Source organism: Pseudophryne corroboree, chromosome 6 (genome assembly GCF_028390025.1).
Source record: "Pseudophryne corroboree isolate aPseCor3 chromosome 6, aPseCor3.hap2, whole genome shotgun sequence".
NCBI lineage: Eukaryota > Metazoa > Chordata > Amphibia > Anura > Myobatrachidae > Pseudophryne > Pseudophryne corroboree.
The window spans coordinates 683206050-683231460 of record NC_086449.1 but is presented as its reverse complement, the minus strand read 5'-3'; the positions used below and the strand labels follow the sequence as shown (position 1 = coordinate 683231460).

The 25411-nt window shown below is 47.8% G+C and overlaps 1 protein-coding gene across 2 annotated transcripts in view; it reads left to right on the top strand.

Moving 5' to 3' along the window:
* ETF1 (eukaryotic translation termination factor 1) overlaps positions 1–25411 on the top strand; it is a 311645-nt gene that overhangs the window by 103753 nt on the left and 182481 nt on the right. For both annotated transcript variants that reach the window (XM_063928292.1, XM_063928293.1), the window contains one exon: positions 8706–8844. In XM_063928292.1, the coding sequence (XP_063784362.1) occupies positions 8706–8844 (139 nt within the window). The remainder of the gene's footprint in view (positions 1–8705; positions 8845–25411) is intronic.

The window sequence follows — 25411 nt, the reverse complement described above, 5'->3', positions numbered from 1 at the left end:
TCATAATGGGATCTAATTTGGGAGGCAAGCGGTCCAATTATAAGGGCAAAAATTAACGGAGATAGGGGACATCCTTGCCGTGTGCCATTGGAGATATGGACCGGGGCAGATGGCACGCCATTAATCAATACTGTAGCGGAAGGGTAGAGTATAGTGCCAGGAGACCAGTGAGTAAGTCATCAGACAAGCCGTAGGCTGCAAGAGCAGATTTGAGGAAACTCCAGGAGATCCTATCAAAAGCTTTTTCAGCATCTAAAGAGAGCACAATAGTAGGGGATCTCCTGGAGTTTGAGATATGAGTAAGATCGACAGCACGTCTGGTATTGCCCCTCGCCTGGCGAGCCGGAATAAACCCCACTTGGTCATAATGGACCAGGGATGTGAGATACGGGTTCAAACGGTTTGCCAGAATTTTAGCAAATATCTTCAGATCTAGGTTCAGGAGGGAAATAGGACGGTAGCTAGCACAGTGAAGTGGATCTTTACCTTCCTTAGGGATCACCACAATCCTGGCTTCCAACATCTCAGAGGGAAAAGGGTCACCATGGAGTACCTGATTGAAAAGGGACTGGAGGTGGGGGACGAGGAGGGTAGAGAATTTTTATAGTACAAGGCTGTAAAGCCATCTGGACCAGGAGATTTGCCCGATTTTTGAATCATCATAGTCTGAGCAATTTCCACCGCAGAGATCTGTGTTAAGATGTTCCAAAGCGTCATGGGATAATTTGGGGAGCTTAGCTTTGGAAAGGAAGCCAGAGATCAAGTCGGCGTGGGTCGGAGAGGAGGAGGAGGGGGAGGGAAGGAGAGGGGAGGTTATACAGGTCAGTATAGTAGGCTTGAAAAGCCGCTCTAATGGCAACAGGGTCATGAGTCAGATGGTTGTGGGGGTCTCTAAACGATATGATATTGTTTCGTGCCCTAGTAGATAGCAGTCCAATTGTCCTTTTTTGTTTCTTTGCAACTACAAAATTTTTTCCAATAGAGATGCATATATAAATATGATTGTGGTTTACCGTGATATGCAGAAACGTACCTTGTCCTTAATGGAATATAAGAAAAGTGTGTGCGCACTGTCAGCGGCAGCCTGTGTAGGGGTGATCAAGACCCCTTAAATCAGGCTTTCCCAGCCACGGTCCTCGTGGCACACTAAGGGCTGTAACACACTGGCCGGTTTCTCCCGAATGCCAAAAAGCCGGACAAACTTTGTCCGGCTTTTTGCCATCCGGGAGAAACCGGCAGAGTCGCTCACACAGGACGGCTTTGAGCAGTGTGTGATGCTGTGCGCATGTGCAGCATCAGACACGGCTTGGATAAAAAAAGTTATTTGTGAAAGCTCCCCTTCACACACACGGTTCACTGGCTGCAAAGACGGCCCGGCTGCCGCCCGGCCGCCGGACCTTCCAGTGGTGAGACCCGGCTGAAACCTGGCAGCCGGGCCGGGGCCGTGCAGTGTGAAGGGACCCTAGCCCTCACACTGTTAACTACAATGCCGGCACGGGAAAAAGCCGTCCGGCTTTTCCTGGCCGGCAAAAGCCGGGTAGTGTGTTTTAGCCCCAACAGTGCAGGTTTTAGTGATATCCAGGCTCCAGCACAGATGGTTAAATCAGAATAAGTGAGCTACTAATTAAGTCACCTGTGCTGAAGCCTGGATATCACTAAAACATGCACAGTTAGTGTGCCTTGAGGACCATGGTTGGGAAAGCCTGCCTTAAATAGATAAACAGAAAATAAAGAAATATACTGGCGCCGGCTGTTAGTCCAATGAATAAAGGTATGATTATACAATTAAATAAATGATTAAAAAGCACAATTTATTAAACATTCACTAAAAAAGTCGGGGTGCCACACCCCTCTAATGGTATTAAATTAAAAGTTCAAAAAAGACCACTTAGTCTCACTCAATAACGGGCAGTTCACAACTTCTGGCTTGGGCTCATTCCTCAATGTCAAGGGTTTGTAGAAAGTGATGTTACCCGATCTTGCAGTCCACAGGATATCTTAAATTCAGGCAGAAATACAAATAGCAGCAAGGGGAAGTGATCGGGTACAAATGAAATCTCACTTGTGAAATCCAATAGAAGCAATGAGTCCAATTGATGCCTGGAATGCACAGGAGCGGAAGCAGTACTTGTGGTCAATGGTGATGCACATAATGCGTTTCGCTGGTCTAATGGCTGCCAGCTTCCTCAGGAGCATTGCTTCTAATGGATTTTACAAGTGAGATTCCATTTGGATCCAGATCACTTCCCCTTGCTGCTATTTGGATCTCTGCCTGAATTTGAGAGATCCTGTGGACTGCAATTTAAAGATCGGGTAACATCACTTTCTACAAACCTTTTGACGTACTGAGGAATGAGCCCTACCCAGAAGTTGTGGACTGCCCACTACTGAGTGAGACGTAAGTGTTGTGTTTTTTTTTTTTTTTTTACTTTTTCTCTAACGTCCTAGTGGATGCTGGGACTCCGTCAGGACCATGGGGAATAGCGGGCTCCGCAGGGGACAGGGCACATCTAAATAAAGCTTTTAGGATCACATGGTGCGTACTGGCTCCTCCCCCTATGACCCTCCTCCAAGCCTCAGTTAGGTTTTTGTGCCCGTCCGAGAAGGGTGCAATCTAGGTGGCTCTCCTAAAGAGCTGCTTAGACAAAGTGTTTTTAGGTTTAAATCTCAGTGAATCCTGCTGGCAACAGGATCACTGCATCGAGGGACTTAGGGGAGAGATTTCCAACTCACCTGCGTGCAGGATGGATTGGAGTCTTAGGCTACTGGACACTTAGCTCCAGAGGGAGTCGGAACACAGGTCATCCTGGGGTTCGTCCCGGAGCCGCGCCGCCGACCCCCCTTACAGACGCTGAAGATCGGAGGTCCGGAAAGCAGGCGGCAGAAGACTCCTCAGTCTTCATGAAGGTAGCGCACAGCACTGCAGCTGTGCGCCATTGTTGCTACACGTCTCACTGATTCAGTCACGGAGGGTGCAGGGCGCTGCTGGGGGCGCCCTGGGCAGCAATATTAAATACCTTTAGTGGCGAAAAATACATCACATATAGCCATTAAGGCTATATGTATGTATTTAACCCAGGCCAGTTTTCTTAAAACCCGGGAGAAAAGCCCGCCGAAAAAGGGGCGGAGCTTATTCTCCTCAGCACTCAGCGCCATTTTCCTGCTCAGCTCCGCTGGTGAGGAAGGCTCCCAGGATTCTCCCCTGCACTGCACTACAGAAACAGGGTAACAAAGAGAAGGGGGGCATAATTTGGCGATATTGATATATTAAAAGCGCCTATATCAAAAACAACACCTTCTAGGGTTGTTTATATACATTTATAGCGCTTTTGGTGTGTGCTGGCAAACTCTCCCTCTGTCTCCCCAAAGGGCTAAGAGGGTCCTGTCTTCGATTAGAGCATTCCCTGTGTGGCTGCTGTGTGTCGGTACGTGTGTGTCGACATGTATGAGGACGATGTTGGTGTGGAGGCAGAGCAATTGCCGGTAATGGTGATGTCACCCCCTAGGGAGTCGACACCGGAATGGATGGCTTTAGTTATGGAATTACGTGATAATGTTAGCACATTACAAAAGTCAGTTGACGAAATGAGACGGCCGGAAAACCAGTTAGTACCGGCTCAGGCGTCTCAGACACCGTCAGGGGCTGTAAAACGTCCCTTACCTCAGTCAGTCGACACGGGTACCGACACAGATGAATCTAGTGTCGACGGTGAAGAAACAAACGTATTTTCCAATAGGGCCACACGTTATATGATCACGGCAATGAAGGAGGCTTTGCAGATCTCTGATACTGCTGGTACCTCAAAAAGGGGTATTATGTGGGGGGTGAAAAAAACTACCTGTAGCTTTTCCAGAATCAGAGGAATTGAATGACGTGTGTGATGAAGCGTGGGTTAACCCACATAGAAAACTGCTAATTTCCAAGAAGTTATTGGCATTATACCCTTTCCCACCAGAGGTTAGGGCGCGCTGGGAAACACCCCCTAGGGTGGATAAGGCGCTCACACGTTTATCAAAGCAAGTGGCGTTGCCGTCTCCTGATACGGCCGCCCTCAAGGATCCAGCAGATAGGAGGCTGGAAACTACACTGAAGAGTATATACACACATACTGGTGTTATACTGCGACCGGCAATAGCCTCAGCCTGGATGTGCAGTGCTGGGGTAGTGTGGTTGGATTCCCTGACTGAAAATATTGATACCCTGGATAGGGACAGTATTTTATTGACTCTAGAGCAATTAAAGGATGCGTTTCTTTATATGCGAGATGCTCAGTGGGATATTTGTACTCTAGCATCAAGGGTAAGCGCGATGTCCATATCTGCCAGAAGAAGTTTATGGACGCGACAGTGGTCAGGTGATGCGGATTCCAAAAGGCATATGGAAGTATTGCCATATAAAGGAGAGGAATTATTTGGGGTCGGTCTTTCGGACCTGGTGGCCACGGCAACTGCCGGCAAATCCACTTTTTTACCTCAGACCCCCTCCCAACAGAAAAAGACACCGTCTTTTCAGCCGCAGTCCTTTCGCTCCTATAAAAACAAGCGACCAAAAGGACAGTCTTATCTGCCGCGAAGCAGAGGAAAGGGTAAGAGAGGGCAGCAAGCAGCCCCTGCCCAGGACCAGAAGCCCGCCCCGGGTTCTACAAAGCCATCAGCATGACGCTGGGGCTTTACAAGCGGACTCAGGAGCGGTGGGGGGTCGACTCAAGATTTTCAGCAATCAGTGGGCTCGCTCACAAGTGGACCCGTGGATCCTGCAGATAATATCTCAGGGTTACATGTTGGAGTTCGAAAGGTCTCCCCCTCGCCGGTTCCTAAAGTCTGCTTTACCAACGTCTCCCTCAGAAAGGACGTCGGTATTGGAAGCCATTCACAAGCTGTATTCTCAGCAGGTGATAGTCAAGGTACCCCTCCTACAACAGGGAAAGGGGTATTATTCCACACTATTTGTGGTACCGAAGCCAGACGGTTCGGTAAGACCTATTCTAAACCTGAAATCCTTGAACCTGTACATACAAAAATTCAAGTTCAAGATGGAGTCACTCAGAGCAGTGATAGCGAATCTGGAGGAAGGGGACTTCATGGTGTCCCTGGACATAAAAGATGCTTATCTGCATGTCCCAATTTACCCCTCACACCAAGGGTATCTCAGGTTCGTGATACAAGACTGTCATTATCAGTTTCAAACGCTGCCGTTTGGTTTGTCCACGGCTCCTCGGGTCTTTACCAAGGTAATGACCGAAATGATGGTTCTTCTACGAAGAAAAGGCGTATTAATTATCCCTTACTTGGACGATCTCCTGATAAGGGAAAAGTCCAGAGAACAGCTGGAAGTCGGTGTAGCACTAACCCAGGTAGTGCTTCAGCAACACGGGTGGATTCTGAATCTTCCAAAATCTCAATTGACCCCGACAACACGTCTGCTGTTCCTGGGAATGATTCTGGACACGGTTCAGAAAAAGGTGTTTCTCCCGGAGGAGAAAGCAAGGGAGTTATCCGAACTTGTCTGGAACCTCCTAAAACCAGGAACTGTGTCAGTACATCAATGCACAAGAGTCCTGGGAAAGATGGTGGCTTCTTACGAAGCAATTCCATTTGGCAGATTCCATGCACGAACATTTCAGTGGGATCTGCTGGACAAATGGTCCGGATCGCATCTGCACATGCATCAGCGGATAACACTGTCACCAAGAACAAGGTTGTCTCTCCTGTGGTGGTTGCAGAGTGCCCATCTGTTAGAGGGCCGCAGATTCGGCATACAGGACTGGGTCCTGGTGACTACGGATGCCAGCCTACGAGGCTGGGGAGCAGTCACACAGGGAAGGAACTTCCAGGGCGTGTGGTCAAACCTGGAGACGTCCCTTCACATAAATATACTGGAGCTAAGAGCGATCTACAATGCTCTAAGCCTGGCAAAACCGCTGCTTCAGGGTCAGCCGGTGTTGATCCAGTCGGACAACATCACGGCAGTCGCCCACGTAAACCGACAAGGCGGCACGAGAAGCAGAAGAGCAATGACAGAAGCGGCAAGGATTCTGCGCTGGGCGGAAAATCATGTCATAGCACTGTCAGCAGTGTTCATCCCGGGAGTGGACAACTGGGAAGCAGATTTCCTCAGCAGACACGACCTTCACCCGGGAGAGTGGGGACTCCATCCAGAAGTCTTCCACATGATTGTGAACCGTTGGGAAAAACCAAAGGTGGACATGATGGCGTCTCGCCTCAACAAAAAAATTGGACAGATATTGCGCCAGGTCAAGAGACCCTCAGGCAATAGCTGTGGACGCTCTGGTAACACCGTGGGTGTACCAGTCAGTGTATGTGTTCCCTCCTCTGCCTCTCATACCAAAGGTACTGAGAATTATACGGAAAAGGGGAGTAAGAACAATACTAGTGGCTCCGGACTGGCCAAGAAGAACTTGGTATCCGGAACTTCAAGAGATGCTCACGGAGGATCCGTGGCCTCTACCTCTAAGAAGGGATCTGCTTCAGCAGGGACCTTGTATGTTCCAAGACTTACCGCGTCTGCGTTTGACGGCAGGGCGGTTGAACGCCGGATTCTAAAAGAAAAGGGCATTCCAGAGGAAGTTATTCCTACCTTGATGAAGGCTAGGAAGGAAGTGACTGTACAACATTATCACCGCATTTGGCGAAAATATGTTGCGTGGTGTGAGGCCAAAAAGGCCCCAACGGAAGAATTTCAATTGGGTCGATTCTTACATTTCCTGCAAGCAGGATTGTCTATGGGCCTAAAATTAGGGTCCATTAAAGTTCAAATTTCGGCCTTATCAATCTTCTTCCAGAAGGATTTGGCGTCAGTTCCTGAAGTACAAACTTTTGTCAAAGGTGTACTACATATACAACCCCCAATGGTGCCTCCAGTGGCACCGTGGGATTTGAACGTGGTTTTGAATTTTCTCAAATCTCATTGGTTTGAGCCTCTAAGATCGGTAGATTTAAAATACCTTACATGGAAGGTAACCATGTTATTGGCCCTGGCTTCAGCCAGGAGAGTTTCAGAGTTGGCGGCTTTATCGTACAAAAGCCCATATCTGATTTTCCATTCGGACAGGGCAGAACTGCGGACACGTCCTCATTTTCTCCCTAAGGTGGTTTCGGCTTTTCACTTGAACCAGCCTATTGTGGTGCCTGCGGCTACTAGCGACTTGGAGGACTCCAAGTTACTGGACGTTGTCAGAGCATTAAAAATATATATTTCAAGGACAGCTGAAGTCAGAAAATCTGACTCGTTGTTTATATTGTATGCACCCAACAAGATGGGTGCTCCTGCGTCTAAACAGACGATTGCACGTTGGATCTGTAGCACAATCCAATTTGCACATTCTGTGGCAGGCCTGCCACAGCCTAAATCTGTAAAGGCCCACTCCACAAGGAAAGTGGGCTCATCTTGGGCGGCTGCCCGAGGGGTCTCGGCATTACAACTTTGCCGAGCAGCTACGTGGTCAGGGGAGAACACGTTTGTAAAATTTTACAAATTTGATACTCTGGCTAAGGAGGACCTGGAGTTCTCTTATTCGGTGCTGCAGAGTCATTCGCACTCTCCCGCCCGTTTGGGAGCTTTGGTATAATCCCCATGGTCCTGACGGAGTCCCAGCATCCACTAGGACGTTAGAGAAAATAAGAATTTACTTACCGATAATTCTATTTCTCATAGTCCGTAGTGGATGCTGGGCGCCCATCCCAAGTGCGGATTGTCTGCAATGTTTGTACATAGTTATTGTTACAAAAATCGGGTTATTACTATTGTTGTGAGCCATCTTTTCAGAGGCTACTTCATTTGTTGTTATCATACTGTTAACTGGGTTCAGATCACAAGTTGTACGGTGTGATTGGTGTGGCTGGTATGAGTCTTACCCGGGATTCAAGATCCTTCCTTATTGTGTACGCTCGTCCGGGCACAGTACCTAACTGAGGCTTGGAGGAGGGTCATAGGGGGAGGAGCCAGTACGCACCATGTGATCCTAAAAGCTTTATTTAGATGTGCCCTGTCTCCTGCGGAGCCCGCTATTCCCCATGGTCCTGACGGAGTCCCAGCATCCACTACGGACTATGAGAAATAGAATTATCGGTAAGTAATTCTTATTTTTTTTTAGTTTAGAGAGGTTTGGCACCCCTCCTTTTTTAGTGAATGTTTAAGAAATTGTGCTTTTTTAATCTTCTATTTAATTATATAATCATCCCTTTATTCATTGGACTAACAGCCAGCGCCAGTATATTTCTTAAAGGAATATACCGTTAACGGCAGAAATGTTGACTCCTGTTTTGCCTTATCCTTATGCAAATGATATACAGGTTGAGTATCCCATATCCAAATATTCCGAAATACGGAATATTCCGAAATACGGACTTTTTTGAGTGAGAGTGAGATAGTGAAACCTTTGTGTATTAAACAAAGTTTGTGTACATTGAGCCATCAAAAAACAAAGTTATAAAAAATATTGTATTAAATGACCTTCAGGCTGTGTGTATAAGGTGTATATGAAACATAAATGCATTATGTGCTTAGATTTAGGTCCCATCACCATGATATCTCATTATGGTATGCAATTATTCCAAAATACGGAAAAATCCCATATCCAAAATACCTCTGGTCCCAAGCATTTTGGATAAGGGAGACTCAACCTGTAATATAAAAAGATTAAGTAGTACTAAGTGAACCTATTAATGGAATGTGGTGTTTGCAGGCTCTTACAGCTCTCCTTTCTGATGACAGCAAGTTTGGATTCATTGTAATAGATGGCAGTGGAGCTCTTTTTGGAACTCTACAAGGAAATACAAGAGAAGTGCTGCACAAATTCACTGTGGATCTTCCAAAGAAGCACGGTAATCCTTGTGTTTTTACTTTGCTGCAGCAATTTTATATGTTTGTACTTTTTGCAATATATATTTTAAAACTGACATTTCAGAGGTAGGGATTAATGCCAATGTAACTATAAACTCAGTGTTCAGTGGCATTATCACAGTGCATTCATACCCAGCAATATTATCTCATAGGGCACAAGTGTCCATCTGTGCCTAGGGCGTTGTCATAATGTTTGTGTGTGCAGAAACATGATTTACAGGAAAATTAATGGGTGGTAATAAAATCTTACAGGCTTGTGTTCAGTTTACTAATGTTTTAATTTTGATAGTTGATGACCTTTGATGCGAAAGGCATATTTTCCACTTTTTTTTTCCCCTCAAAGGTTGATACATGGTTCACAAATTTTTGTGGAAGACTTTGAGATTTATGACCTATGTATGTGATCTGTCACTGGGTTTTGTAGCCTTGTCAATGCTATAGTTGCCCTCAGTAGAATCTGTGAAAAATTGCTGACCATATACAGGTTGAGTATCCCATATCCAAATATTCCGAAATACGGAATATTCCGAAATACGGACTTTTTTGAGCGAGAGTGAGATACTGAAACCTTTGTTTTTTGATGGCTCAATGTACACAAACTTTGTTTAATACACAAAGTTATTAAAAATATTGTATTAAATGACCTTCAGGCTGTGTGTATAAGGTGTATGTGAAACATAAATGATTTGTGTGAATGTACACACACTTTGTTTAATGTACAAAGTTATAAAAAATATTTGCTAAAACTACCTTCAGGCTGTGTGTATAAGGTGTATATGTAACATAAATGTATTCTGTGCTTAGATTTAGGTAACATCACCATGATATCTCATTATGGTATGCAATTATTCCAAAATACGGAAAAATCCCATATCCAAAATACCTCTGGTCCCAAGCATTTTGGATAAGGGATACTCAACCTGTACATGAGCAGCGGTTTCCAGTTCTGCTGTTAAGCTGATATTGGTGATCGGCAAAAAAGCAGCATTTCTCTATCGTCCTAGTGGATGCTGGGGTTCCTGAAAGGACCATGGGGAATAGCGGCTCCGCAGGAGACAGGGCACAAAAAGTAAAGCTTTTCCAGATCAGGTGGTGTGCACTGGCTCCTCCCCCTATGACCCTCCTCCAGACTCCAGTTAGATTTTTGTTCCCGGCCGAGAAGGGTGCAATTCTAGGTGGCTCTCCTAAAGAGCTGCTTAGAAAAAGTTTAGCTAGGTTTTTTATTTTACAGTGATTCCTGCTGGCAACAGGATCACTGCAGCGAGGGACTGAGGGGAGAAGGAGTCAACTCACCTGCGTGCAGGATGGATTGGCTTCTTGGCTACTGGACATCAAGCTCCAGAGGGACGATCACAGGTACAGCCTGGATGGTCACCGGAGCCGCGCCGCCGGCCCCCTTGCAGATGCTGAAGTCAGAAGAGGTCCAGAATCGGCGGCTGAAGACTCCTGCAGTCTTCTAAAGGTAGCGCACAGCACTGCAGCTGTGCGCCATTTTCCTCTCAGCACACTTCACACGCGGTCACTGAGGGTGCAGGGCGCTGGGGGGGGGCGCCCTGGGAGGCAAATGTAACCTATATAAAGGCTAAAAATACCTCACATATAGCCCCCAGAGGCTATATGGAGATATTTAACCCCTGCCTGATTTCTCTAAATAGCGGGAGACGAGCCCGCCAGAAAAGGGGCGGGGCCTATCTCCTCAGCACACGGCGCCATTTCCTCTCACAGCTCCGCTGGTCAGGACGGCTCCCAAGTCTCTCCCCTGCACTGCACTACAGAAACAGGGTAAAACAGAGAGGGGGGGCAAATTTATGGCGATATTTTGATATAACAAAGCAGCTATAAGGGAGCACTTATTATAAGGCTATCCCTGATATATATATAGCGCTTTTGGTGTGTGCTGGCAAACTCTCCCTCTGTCTCCCCAAAGGGCTAGTGGGTCCTGTCTTCGTTAGGAGCATTCCCTGTGTGTCTGCTGTGTGTCGGTACGTGTGTGTCGACATGTATGAGGACGATATTGGCGTGGAGGCGGAGCAATTGCCAAATATGAGGATGTCACCCCCTAGGGAGTCGACACCAGAATGGATGCCTTTATTTATGGAACTACGGGATAGTGTCAACACGCTAAAGCAGTCGTTTGACGACATGAGACGGCCGGACAATCAATTAGTGCCTGTCCAGGCGACTCAAACACCGTCAGGGGCTGTGAAACGCCCTTTGCCTCAGTCGGTCGACACAGACCCAGACACAGGCAATGACTCCAGTGGTGACGGTGACGAATCAACCGTATTTTCCAGTAGGGCCACACGTTATATGATTTTGGCAATGAAGGAGGCGTTACAGTTAGCTGATACTACAGGTACCACTAAACAGGGTATTATGTGGGGTGTGAAAAAACTACCTATAGTTTTTCCTGAATCAGAAGAACTAAATGACGTGTGTAATGAAGCGTGGGTTGCCCCGGATAAAAAGCTGATAATTTCAAAGAAATTATTGGCATTATACCCTTTCCCGCCAGAGGTTAGGGAGCGCTGGGAAACACCTCCTAGGGTGGACAAGGCGCTAACACGCTTATCTAAACAAGTGGCGTTACCCTCTCCTGAGACGGCCGCACTTAAAGATCCATCAGATAGGAGGATGGAAAATATCCAAAAAAGTATATACACACATGCAGGTGTTATACTACGACCAGCTATAGCGACTGCCTGGATGTGCAGTGCTGGGGTAGTTTGGTCAGAGTCCCTGATTGAAAATATTGATACCCTGGACAGGGACAATATTTTACTGTCGTTAGAACAAATAAAGGATGCATTTCTTTATATGCGTGATGCACAGAGGGATATCTGCACACTGGCATCACGGGTAAGTGCTATGTCCATTTCGGCCAGAAGAGCTTTATGGACGCGACAGTGGACAGGCGATGCGGATTCAAAACGGCATATGGAAGTTTTGCAGTATAAAGGGGAGGAGTTATTTGGAGTCGGTCTATCAGATTTGGTGGCCACGGCTACAGCCGGGAAATCCACCTTTCTACCTCAAGTCACTCCCCAACAGAAAAAGGCACCGACCTTTCAACCGCAGCCCTTTCGTTCCTTTAAAAATAAGAGAGCAAAGGGCTATTCATATCTGCCACGAGGCAGAGGTCGAGGGAAGAGACAGCAACAGGCAGCTCCTTCCCAGGAACAGAAGCCCTCCCCGGCTTCTACAAAAGCCTCAGCATGACGCTGGGGCTTCTCAAGCGGACTCGGGGACGGTGGGGGGTCGTCTCAAAAATTACAGCGCGCAGTGTGCTCACTCGCAGGTAGATCCCTGGATCCTGCAGATAATATCTCAAGGGTACAGGTTGGAATTAGAGACAGATCCACCTCGCCGTTTCCTGAAGTCTGCTTTACCAACGTCCCCCTCCGAAAGGGAGACGGTTTTGGAAGCCATTCACAAGCTGTACTCTCAGCAGGTGATAGTCAAGGTACCTCTTCTACAACAAGGGAAGGGGTATTATTCCACTCTTTTTGTGGTACCGAAGCCGGATGGCTCGGTAAGGCCTATTCTAAATCTGAAGTCCTTGAACCTGTACATAAAGAAGTTCAAGTTCAAGATGGAGTCACTCAGAGCAGTGATAGCGAACCTGGAAGAGGGGGACTTTATGGTATCCTTGGACATCAAGGATGCGTATCTCCACGTTCCAATTTACCCCTCACACCAGGGGTACCTCAGGTTCGTTGTACAAAACTGTCACTATCAGTTTCAGACGCTGCCGTTCGGATTGTCCACGGCACCTCGGGTCTTTACAAAGGTAATGGCCGAGATGATGATTCTTCTTCGAAGAAAAGGCATATTAATTATCCCATACTTGGACGATCTCCTAATAAGGGCAAGGTCCAGAGAACAGCTAGAGATGGGATTAGCACTGTCTCAAGAAGTGCTAAAACAGCACGGGTGGATTCTGAATATTCCAAAATCACAGTTAATGCCGACAACTCGTCTGCTGTTCCTAGGGATGATTCTGGACACGGTTCAGAAAAAGGTTTTTCTCCCGGAGGAAAAAGCCAAGGAGTTATCCGAGCTTGTCAGGAACCTCCTAAAACCAGGAAAGGTGTCTGTACATCAATGCACAAGAGTCCTGGGAAAAATGGTGGCTTCTTACGAAGCAATTCCATTTGGCAGATTCCACGCAAGAATTTTCCAAAGGGATCTGTTGGACAAATGGTCAGGGTCGCATCTTCAGATGCACCTACGGATAACCCTGTCTCCAAGGACAAGGGTGTCTCTTCTGTGGTGGTTGCAGAGTCCTCATCTATTGGAGGGCCGCAGATTCGGCATACAGGATTGGATCCTGGTGACCACGGACGCCAGCCTGAGAGGCTGGGGAGCAGTCACACAAGGAAGAAACTTCCAGGGAGTATGGACGAGCCTGGAAACGTCTCTTCACATAAACATTCTGGAACTAAGAGCAATATACAATGCTCTAAGCCAGGCAGAACCTCTGCTTCAAGGAAAACCGGTGTTGATCCAGTCGGACAACATCACGGCAGTCGCCCATGTGAACAGACAGGGCGGCACAAGAAGCAGGAGTGCAATGGCAGAAGCTGCAAGGATTCTTCGCTGGGCAGAGAATCATGTGATAGCACTGTCAGCAGTGTTCATCCCGGGAGTGGACAACTGGGAAGCAGACTTCCTCAGCAGACACGATCTTCACCCGGGAGAGTGGGGACTTCATCCAGAAGTCTTCCACATGCTGGTAACCCGTTGGGAAAGACCAATGGTGGACATGATGGCGTCTCGCCTCAACAAAAAACTGGACAGGTATTGCGCCAGGTCAAGAGATCCGCAGGCAATAGCTGTGGACGCGCTGGTAACGCCTTGGGTGTACCAGTCGGTGTATGTGTTTCCTCCTCTGCCTCTCATACCAAAAGTATTGAGAATTATACGGCAAAGAGGCGTAAGAACGATACTAGTGGTTCCGGATTGGCCAAGAAGGACTTGGTACCCGGAACTTCAAGAGATGATCACGGAAGATCCGTGGCCTCTACCTCTAAGGAGGGACTTGCTTCAGCAGGGTCCCTGTCTGTTTCAAGACTTACCGCGGCTGCGTTTGACGGCATGGCGGTTGAACGCCGGATCCTAAAGGAAAAAGGCATGCCGGAAGAAGTCATTCCTACTTTGATTAAAGCAAGGAAGGAAGTAACCATGCAACATTATCACCGAATTTGGCGAAAATATGTTGCGTGGTGCGAAGATCGGAGTGCTCCGACGGAGGAATTTCAACTGGGTCGATTCCTACATTTCCTGCAATCAGGATTGTCTATGGGTCTCAAATTGGGATCTATTAAGGTTCAAATTTCGGCCCTGTCGATTTTCTTTCAAAAAGAATTGGCTTCAGTCCCTGAAGTCCAGACCTTTGTTAAGGGAGTGCTGCATATACAGCCTCCTGTGGTGCCTCCAGTGGCACCGTGGGATCTCAATGTGGTTTTGGACTTTCTAAAATCTCATTGGTTTGAACCACTAAAAAAGGTGGATTTGAAATATCTCACATGGAAAGTGACCATGCTTCTAGCCCTGGCTTCGGCCAGGAGAGTGTCAGAACTGGCAGCTTTATCTTACAAAAGCCCATATCTGATTTTCCATTCGGACAGGGCAGAACTGCGGACTCGTCCGCATTTTCTCCCTAAGGTGGTGTCAGCATTTCATCTGAACCAGCCTATTGTAGTGCCTGCGCCTACAAGTGACTTGGAGGACTCCAAGTTACTGGACGTTGTCAGAGCATTAAAAATATATATTGCAAGGACAGCTGGAGTCAGAAAATCTGACTCGTTGTTTATATTGTATGCACCCAACAAGATGGGTGCTCCTGCGTCTAAGCAGACGATTGCTCGTTGGATCTGTAGCACAATCCAACTTGCACATTCTGTGGCAGGCCTGCCACAGCCTAAATCTGTAAAGGCCCACTCCACAAGGAAGGTGGGCTCATCTTGGGCGGCTGCCCGAGGGGTCTCGGCATTACAACTCTGCCGAGCAGCTACGTGGTCAGGGGAGAACACGTTTGTAAAATTTTACAAATTTGATACTCTGGCTAAGGAGGACCTGGAGTTCTCTCATTCGGTGCTGCAGAGTCATCCGCACTCTCCCGCCCGTTTGGGAGCTTTGGTATAATCCCCATGGTCCTTTCAGGAACCCCAGCATCCACTAGGACGATAGAGAAAATAAGAATTTACTTACCGATAAATCTATTTCTCGGAGTCCGTAGTGGATGCTGGGCGCCCATCCCAAGTGCGGATTATCTGCAATAATTGTACATAGTTATTGTTAACTAATTCGGGTTATTGTTGAAGGAAGCCATCTTTCAGAGGCTCCGCTGTTATCATACTGTTAACTGGGTTTAGATCACTAGTTGTACGGTGTGATTGGTGTGGCTGGTATGAGTCTTACCCGGGATTCAAAATCCTCCCTTATTGTGTACGCTCGTCCGGGCACAGTACCTAACTGGAGTCTGGAGGAGGGTCATAGGGGGAGGAGCCAGTGCACACCACCTGATCTGGAAAAGCTTTACTTTTTGTGCCCTGTCTCCTGCGGAGCCGCTATTCCCCATGGTCCTTTCAGGAACCCCAGCATCCACTACGGACTCCGAGAAATAGATTTATCGGTAAGTAAATTCTTATTTTTATACCCCAGGCTGCCGAGCTCAATCTTTGTTTATTTTCCTCCTTTAATTGAGGGTTACCAACATGCTGGATTTGCCTGATTCCCTGACCCAGGCATAGGCAGAACAGTAAGTTGCTCCATTGACTGATTAATTCATCTGCAGTCAGATTGCCTTAAACTTTTGTAAGATGAACTGTGTGCTGTACTCCAAAGTAATTCGCAATGCCTTTACAGTGGGCTTGTAGCCTTTTCTCTGACGTCCTAAGTGGATGCTGGGGACTCCGTAAGGACCATGGGGAATAGCGGCTCCGCAGGAGACTGGGCACAACTAAAGAAAGCTTTAGGACTACCTGGTGTGCACTGGCTCCTCCCTCTATGACCCTCCTCCAGACCTCAGTTAGAATTTTGTGCCCGGCCGAGCTGGATGCACACTAGGGGCTCTCCTGAGCTTCTAGTAAAGAAAGTATTTGTTAGGTTTTTTATTTTCAGTGAGATCTGCTGGCAACAGACTCACTACTACGAGGGACTGAGGGGAGAGAAGCGAACCTACCTGCTTGCAGCTAGCTTGGGCTTCTTAGGCTACTGGACACCATTAGCTCCAGAGGGATCGAACACAGGCCCAGCCTCGGTCGTCCGGTCCCGGAGCCGCGCCGCCGTCCCCCTTGCAGAGCCAGAAGCAAGAAGACGTTCCTGGAAATCGGCGGCAGGAGACTTCGGTCTTCATTAAGGTAGCGCACAGCACTGCAGCTGTGCGCCATTGCTCCCCATGCACACCACACTCCGGTCACTGATAGGTGCTGGGGGGGGGGGGGGCGCCCTGGGCTGCAATAAGAGTACCTTACTTGGCAAATTACCACATAATCTAGTCATTTAGACTATATATGTGTAAAATCCCCTGCCAAAATATCCATAAAAAAGCGGGAGAAGTCCGTCGTGAAGGGGGCGGGGCTATCTCCCTCAGCACACTGGCGCCATTTTCTCTTCACAGTGCAGCTGGAAGACAGCTCCCCAGGCTCTCCCCTGTAGTTTTCAGGCTCAAAGGGTTAAAAAGAGAGGGGGGGGGGGCACTAAATTTAGGCGCAAAACTGTATATATAAGGCAGCTATAGGGAAAAATTTGCTTTTGTTAGTGTAAATCCCTGATTATATAGCGCTGTGGTGTGTGCTGGCATACTGTCTCTCTCTGTCTCCCCAAAGGACTTTGTGGGGTCCTGTCCTCAGTCAGAGCATCCCCTGTGTGTGTGCGGTGTGTCGGTACGGCTGTGTCGACATGCTTGATGAGGAAGGTTACGTGGAGGCGGAGCAGGTGCCGATAAATGTGATGTCGCCTCCTGCGGGGCCGACACCAGAGTGGATGGATATGTGGAAGGTATTAACCGACCGTGTCAACTCCTTACATAAAAGGCTGGATGACGTAACAGCCGGCTTATCAGCCGTGCCTGCCCAGGCATCTCAAAGGCCATCAGGGGCTCAAAAATGCCCACTACCTCAGATGGCAGACACAGATGTCGACACGGAGTCTGACTCCAGTGTCGACGAGGTTGAGACATATATACAATCCACTAGGGACATCCTTTTCATGATTTCGGCAATAAAAAATGTTACACTTTTCTGACATTAACCCAAGTACCACTAAAAAGGTTTTAAGTTTGGGGAGAAAAAGCAGCCAGTGTTTTGTTCCCCCATCTGATGAATTGAATGATGTGTGTGAAGAAGCGTGGGTTTCCCCCGATAAGAAACTGGTAATTGCTAAAAGGTTACTGATGGCGTACCCTTTCCCGCCAGAGGATAGGTCACATTGGGAGATATCCCCTAGGGTGGATAAGGCGCTCACACGTTTGTCAAAAAAGGTGGCACTGCCGTCTCAGGATACGGCCACCTTGAAGGAGCCTGCTGATAGAAAGCAGGAGGCTATCCTGAAGTCTGTATATACACACTCAGGTACTATACTGAGACCCGCAATTGCCTCAGCATGGAGGTGTAGTGCTGCTGCAGCGTGGTCTGATACCCTGTCAGATAATATTGACCCTCGACAGGGATACTATTTTGCTAACTATAGAGCATATAAAAGACGTCGTCTTATATATGAGGAATGCACAGAGGGATATTTGCCGGCTGGCATCCAGAATTAATGCAATGTCCATTTCTGCCAGGAGGGTATTAGGAACCCGGCAGTGGACGGGTGATGCTGATTCTAAAAGGCACATGGAGATTCTGCTTTATAAGGGTGAGGAATTGTTTGGGGATGGTCTCTCGGACCTCGTATCCACAGCAACAGCTGGGAAGCAAAACTTTTTTTTTTTTTTACCTCAGTTTCCCTCACACCCTAAGAAAGCACCGTATTATCAGGTACAGTCCTTTCGGCCTCAGAAAAGCAAGCGGGTCAAAGGCGCTTCCTTTCTGCACAGAGACAAGGGAAGAGGTAAAAAGCTTCACCAGACAGCCAGTTCCCAGGATCAAAAATCTTCCCCCGCTTCCTCTAAGTCCACCGCATGACGCGGGGTTCCACAGGCGGAGCCAGGTGCGGTGCGGGCACGTCTCCGGAACTTCAGCGACCAGTGGGTTCGCTCACTGGTGGATCCCTGGGTTCTGTAAGTAGTATCACAGGGATACAAACTGAAGTTCGAGGCGACTCCCCCTCGCCGTTACCTCAAATCAGCCTTGCCTTCTGCCCTCTGAGAAAGGGAGGTAATACTGGCGGCAACTCACAAGCTGTATCTCCAGCAGGTGATAATCAAGGTACCCCTCCTTTAACAGGGACGGGGTTACTATGCCACAATGTTGTGGTACCGAAACCAGACTGTTCGGTGAGACCCATTCTAAAATTAAAAGTCCTTGAACATTTATATAAAAAAGTTCAAGTTCAAGATGGAATCGCTCAGAGCGGTTATTACAAGCCTGGAAGAGGGGGATTTTATGATGTCATGGGACATCAAGGATGCCTACCTGCATGTCCCCAATTATCCACCCCACCAGGAGTACCTCAAAGTTGTGGTACAGGAATGTCATTACCAATTCCAGACGTTGCCGTTTGGTATGTCCACGGCACCGCAGGTATTTACCAAAGTAATGACCAAAATAATAATGCTCCTCTGAAAGAAGGGAGTCATGATAGGATTATTCCGTACTTGGACGATCTCCTTATAAAGGCGAGGTCCAAAGAGCTGTTGCTGGTCAGCGTAGCACTATCTCAGGAAGTGCTGCATCAGCACGGCTGGATTCTGAATATCCCAAGGTCGCAGCTGATAACTGCGACGCGTCTGCTGTTCTTGGGCGTGATTCTGTACACAGAACAGAATGTTTCTCCTGGAGGAGAAGGCCCAGGAATTATCATCTCTGGTCAGGGACCTCCTGAAACCAAAGCAAGGGTCGGTGCATCACTGCACGCGAGTCCTGGGAAAGATGGTAGCTTCTTACGAAGCACTTTCCTTCGGCAGATTCTATGCAAGGATCTTCCAGTGGGATCTGTTGGACAAGTGGTCCGGATCGCATCTCCAGATGCATGGGTTAATCTCCCTATCCCAGAGGGCCAGGGTGTCTCTGCTGTGGCGGCTGCAGAGTGATCCTCTGCTCGAAGGCCGCAGATTCGGCATACAGGACTGGGTCCTGGGGACCACGGATACAAGCCTCTGAGGTTGGGGGGGCAGTTACCCAGGGAAGAAACTTCCAAGGAAACTTCCCTACACATAAATATTCTGGAACCAAGGGCCGTTAACAATGCCCTGAGTCAAGCGGAACCCTTGCTTCAAAACTAATCGGTTCTGATTCAGACAACATCACAGTGGTCGCCCATGTAAACCGCCAGGGCGGCACAAGAAGCAGGGTGGCAATGACAGAAGCCACAAGGATTCTTCGATAGGCGGAGAATCAAGTGATAGCACTGTCAGCAGTGTTCATTCCGGGGGTGGACAACTGGGAAGCAGACTTCCTCAGCAAGCACGACCTCCACCCGGGAGAGTGAGGACTTCATCCAGAAGTCTTCCAGCTGATTGTGAACCGTTGGGAACGGCCACAGGTGGACATGATGGCCTCCCGCCTCAACAAAAAGCTTAAATATTGCGCCAGGTCAAGAGACCCTCAGGCGATAGCTGTGGACGCTCTAGTGACACCGTGGGTGTACCAGTTGGTTTATGTGTTCCTTCCTCTTCCTCTCATACCCAAGGTACTGAGGATAATAAGTAGGAGAGGAGTAAGAACTATACTCATTGTTCCGGATTGGCCAAGAAGAGCTTGGTACCCAGAACTTCAAGAAATGATCTCAGAGGACCCATGGCCTCTGCCGCTCAGACAGGACCTGCTGCAGCAGGGGCCCTGTCTGTTCCAAGACTTACCGCGGCTGCGTTTGACGGCATGGCGGTTGAACGCCGGATCCTGAAGGAAAAAGGCATTCCGGAGGAAGTCATCCCTACGCTGATTAAAGCTAGGAAAGAAGTGACCGCAAACCATTATCACCGCATATGGCGAAAATATGTTGCGTGGTGTGAGGCCAGGAAGGCCCCAACGGAGGAATTTCAGCTGGGCCGTTTTCTGCACTTCCTACAGTCAGGGGTGACTATGGGCCTCAAATTGGGTTCCATTAAGGTCCAGATTTCGGCTCTATCGATTTTCTTCCAGAAAGAACTGGTTTCACTACCTGAAGTTCAGATTTTTGTGAAGGGAGTGCTGCATATTCAGCCCCCTTTTGTGCCTCCAGTGGCACCTTGGGATCTCAACGTGGTGTTGGATTTCCTAAAGTCGCATTGGTTTGAGCCACTTAAAACCGTGGAATTAAAATATCTCAAGTGGAAAGTGGTCATGCTGTTGGCCTTGGCTTCGGCCAGGCGTGTGTCAGAATTGGCGGCTTTGTCATGTAAAAGCCCTCATCTGATTTTCCATATGGATAAAGCGGAATTGAGGACTTGTCCCCAGTTTCTTCCTAAGGTGGTATCAGCCTTTCATTTGAACCAACCTATTGTGGTGCCTACGGCTACTAAAGACTTGGAGGATTCCAAGTTGCTGGACGTAGTCAGGGCCCTGAAAATGTATGTTTCCAGGACAGCTAGTGTCAGGAAAACTGACTCGCTATTTATCCTGTATGCACCCAACAAGCTGGGTGCTCCTGCTTCAAAGCAGACTATTGCTCGCTGGATCTGTAGTACGATTCAGCTTGCACATTCTGCGGCTGGACTGCCGCATCCTAGATCAGTGAAAGCCCATTCCACGAGGAAGGTGGGCTCTTCTTGGGCGGCTGCCCGAGGGGTCTCGGGTTTACAACTTTGCCGAGCAGCTACTTGGTCGGGGTCAAACACATTTGCTAAATTCTACAAGTTTGATACCCTGGCTGAGGAGGACCTAGAGTTTGCTCATTCGGTGCTGCAGAGTCATCCGCACTCTCCCGCCCGTTTGGGAGCTTTGGTATAATCCCCATGGTCCTTACGGAGTCCCCAGCATCAACTTAGGACGTCAGAGAAAATAAGATTTTACTCACCAGTAAATCTATTTCTCGTAGTCCGTAGTGGATGCTGGGCGCCCATCCCAAGTGCGGATTGTCTGCAATACTTGTATATAGTTAATGTTTAACTAAAGGGTTATTGTTGAGCCATCTGTTGAGAGGCTCCGTTATATTTCATACTGTTAACTGGGTATAGTATCACGAGTTATACGGTGTGATTGGTGTGGCTGGTATGAGTCTTACCCGGGATTCAAAATCCTTCCTTACTGTGCCCGGAAGAGCTGACACAATATCCTAACTGAGGTCTGGAGGAGGGTCATAGAGGGAGGAGCCAGTGCACACCAGGTAGTCCTAAAGCTTTCTTTAGTTGTGCCCAGTCTCCTGCGGAGCCGCTATTCCCCATGGTCCTTACGCAGTCCCCAGCATCCACTACGGACTACGAGAAATAGATTTACCGGTGAGTAAAATCTTATTTTTAAGCTTCTAGAGTTACCTATTACACTTTTACTTAAGTACTGCTCTGGTCCAAATGCTGCTCACAATACATAGGAATATTCTTAGTGAGAGATTCAGTTAAGTGTGAATTTGCCTTGCACATCTTATTGCCAACGCCAATTCTGTTTTATAGTCCTGTTGTGTATTTTAATAGGGTTTAGCAGCCTTCCTTTTTTTTATCTTCACTATTGTTGAAATCAAGATACAGATGTAGCCATGCTCATCTTGCTGCGAGTCGCAGCCTGGCATGCTATGCAGCAAGCCGTGTTACAGCATTCTGCTTCGCAGTAAGATGAGTAGCTACGTGAATGGTGCAAGAAAAAACCAAGGAAAGCTGCTAAGCCCTACTCAAAGATCTAGAAAAAAAGTAAGGGGCCTCTTCATCAACAAGTGATAAAACTCATTGTGAATGATAACACATCAGCTCCTCCTGTGTTTGCAAAAAATGACAATTGAGCTGATTGGCTGGAGCGTCCTTTATCATGCGCAGTGAGTTTTTTGATCCACCTTGGGTTTTATCACTTTATTTATGAATGGGCAGCAATATGTGATCGTACTAATAACTGAGGAGTGATAAAAGGGAAACTCCCCCCCCCCCCCCCCCCCCTTACATCCTAGAGGAAGCTGGGGTCCATATTAGTACCATGGGGTATAGACGGGTCCACTAGGAGCCATGGGCACTTTAAGACTTTGATAGTGTGGGCTGGCTCCTCCCTCTATACCCCTCCTACCAGACTCTGTTTAGAAAATGTGTCCGGAGAAGCCGGTCACAGCTAGGGGATCTCCTAGAGCTTTTATGGTTTTATTTCTCTGACGTCCTAGTGGATGCTGGGAACTCCGTAAGGACCATGGGGAATAGCGGCTCCGCAGGAGACTGGGCACAAAAGTAAAAGCTTTAGGACTACCTGGTGTGCACTGGCTCCTCCCCCTATGACCCTCCTCCAAGCCTCGGTTAGATTTTTGTGCCCGGCCGAGAAGGGTGCACACTAGGGGCTCTCCTGATCTTCTTAGTGAAAAGTTTAGTTTTAGGTTTTTTATTTTCAGTGAGACCTGCTGGCAACAGGCTCACTGCATCGAGGGACTAAGGGGAGAAGAAGCGAACTCACCTGCGTGCAGAGTGGATTGGGCTTCTTAGGCTACTGGACACCATTAGCTCCAGAGGGACCGAACACAGGCCCAGCCTCGGAGCTCGGTCCCGGAGCCGCGCCGCCGGCCCCCTTACAGAGCCAGAAGCAAGAAAAGGTCCGGAAAAATCGGTGGCAGAAGACATCAGTCTTCAACAAGGTAGCGCACTGCAGCTGTGCGCCATTGTTACTCAGGCACACTTCACACTCCGGTCACTGAGGGTGCAGGGTGCTAGGGGGGGGGCGCCCTGAGCAGCAATGTAAAACACCTTGGCTGGCATAAATACACCACATATAACCCCCAGGGCTATATGGGTGTATTTTAACCCCTGCCAGATTCCACAGAAAAACGGGAGAAAAGGCCGCCGAGAGGGGGACGGAGCCTATCTCCTCAGCACACGGGCGCCATTTTCTCTCACAGCTCCGTTGGAGGGAAGCTCCCTGGCTCTCCCCTCAGTTACTACACTACAGAAAGGGGTTAAAAAAGAGAGGGGGGCACTAATTAGGCGCAGTATAACAATACAGCAGCTATAAGGGGAAAAACACTTTATATAAGGTTATCCCTGTATATATATATATATATATATATATATATATATATATATATATATATATATATATATATATATATATATATATATATATATATATATATATGTATATATATATGTATATATATATATATGTATATATATATATATATGTATATATATATATATATATATGTATATATATATATATATATATGTATATATATATGTATATATATATATATGTGTATATATATATATATATATATATATATATATATATATATATATATGTGTGTGTATATATATATATATATATATATATATATATATATATATATATATATATATATAGCGCTCTGGTGTGTGCTGGCATACTCTCCCTCTGTCTCCCCAAAGGGCTAGTGGGGTCCTGTCCTCTATCAGAGCATTCCCTGTGTGTGTTGTGTGTGTCGGTACGATTGTGTCGACATGTATGAGGAGGAAAATGAGGTGGAGGCGGAGCAATTGCCTGTAACAGATGTCACCCCCTAGGGAGTCGACACCTGAGTGGATGAGTTTATGGAAGGAATTATGTGACAGTGTCAGCTCTTTACAAAAGATTGATGACATGAGACGGCCGGCGACTCAGTCTGTGCCTGTCCAGGTGTCTCAAAAGCCATCTGGGGCTCTAAAACGCCCGTTACCGCAGATGGCAGATACAGACGCCGACACGGATACTGACTCCAGTGTTGACGATTAAGAGACGAATGTGACTTCCAGTAGGGCCACACATTATATGATTGAGGCTATGGAAAATGTTTTCTCTGACGTCCTAAGTGGATGCTGGGGACTCCGTCAGGACCATGGGGAATAGCGGCTCCGCAGGAGACAGGGCACAAAAGTAAAAGCTTTAGGATCAGGTGGTGTGCACTGGCTCCTCCCCCTATGACCCTCCTCCAAGCCTTAGTTAGGTTTTTGTGCCCGGCCGAGAAGGGTGCAATCTAGGTGGCTCTCCTAAAGAGCTGCTTAGAGTAAAAGTTTTGTTAGGTTTTTTATTTTCAGTGAGTCCTGCTGGCAACAGGCTCACTGCAACGAGGGACTTAGGGGAGAAGAAGTGAACTCACCTGCGTGCAGGATGGATTGGCTTCTTAGGCTACTGGACACTAGCTCCAGAGGGACGATCACAGGTACAGCCTGGATGGGTCACCGGAGCCGCGCCGCCGACCCCCTTGCAGATGCTGAAGAGAGAAGAGGTCCAGAAATCGGCGGCTGAAGACTTCAGTCTTCATGAGGTAGCGCACAGCACTGCAGCTGTGCGCCATTGCTCTCAGCACACTTCACACCAACGGTCACTGAGGGTGCAGGGCGCTGGGGGGGGCGCCCTGGGCAGCAATGAAAATACCTATGCTGGCTAAAAATACATCACATATAGCCTCTGGGGCTATATGGATGTATTTAACCCCTGCCAGGTTGTCAGAAAAACGGGAGAAGAAGCCCGCCGAAAAGGGGGCGGGGCCTATTCTCCTCAGCACACAGCGCCATTTTCCTACACAGCTCCGCTGCTAGGAAGGCTCCCAGGCTCTCCCCTGCACTGCACTACAGAAACAGGGTTAAAACAGAGAGGGGGGGCACTTATTTGGCGATATTATTATATATTAAGATGCTATAAGGGAAAACACTTATATAAGGTTGTCCCTGTATAATTATAGCGTTTTGGTGTGTGCTGGCAAACTCTCCCTCGGTCTCCCCAAAGGGCTAGTGGGGTCCTGTCCTCTATCAGAGCATTCCCTGTGTGTGTGCTGTGTGTCGGTACGTGTGTGTCGACATGTATGAGGACGATGTTGGTGAGGAGGCGGAGCAATTGCCTGTAATGGTGATGTCACTCCCTAGGGAGTCGACACCGGAATGGATGGCTTATTTAGGGAATTACGTGATAATGTCAACACGCTGCAAGGTCGGTTGACGATATGAGACGGCCGGCAAACCAATTAGTACCTGTCCAGGCGTCTCAAACACAGTCAGGGGCTTTAAAACGCCCATTTACCTCAGTCGGTCGACACGGACACTGACTCCAGTGTCGACGGTGAAGAAACAAACGTATTTTCCATTAGGGCCACACGATACATGTTAAGGGCAATGAAGGAGGTGTTACATATTTCTGATACTACAAGTACCACAAAAAAGGGTATTATGTGGGGTGTGAAAACTACCTGTAGTTTTTCTTAAATCAGATAAATTAAATGAAGTGTGTGATGATGCGTGGGTTTCCCCCGATAGAAAATTATTGGCGTTATACCCTTTCCCGCCAGAAGTTAGGGCGCGTTGGGAAACACCCCTTAGGGTGGATAAGG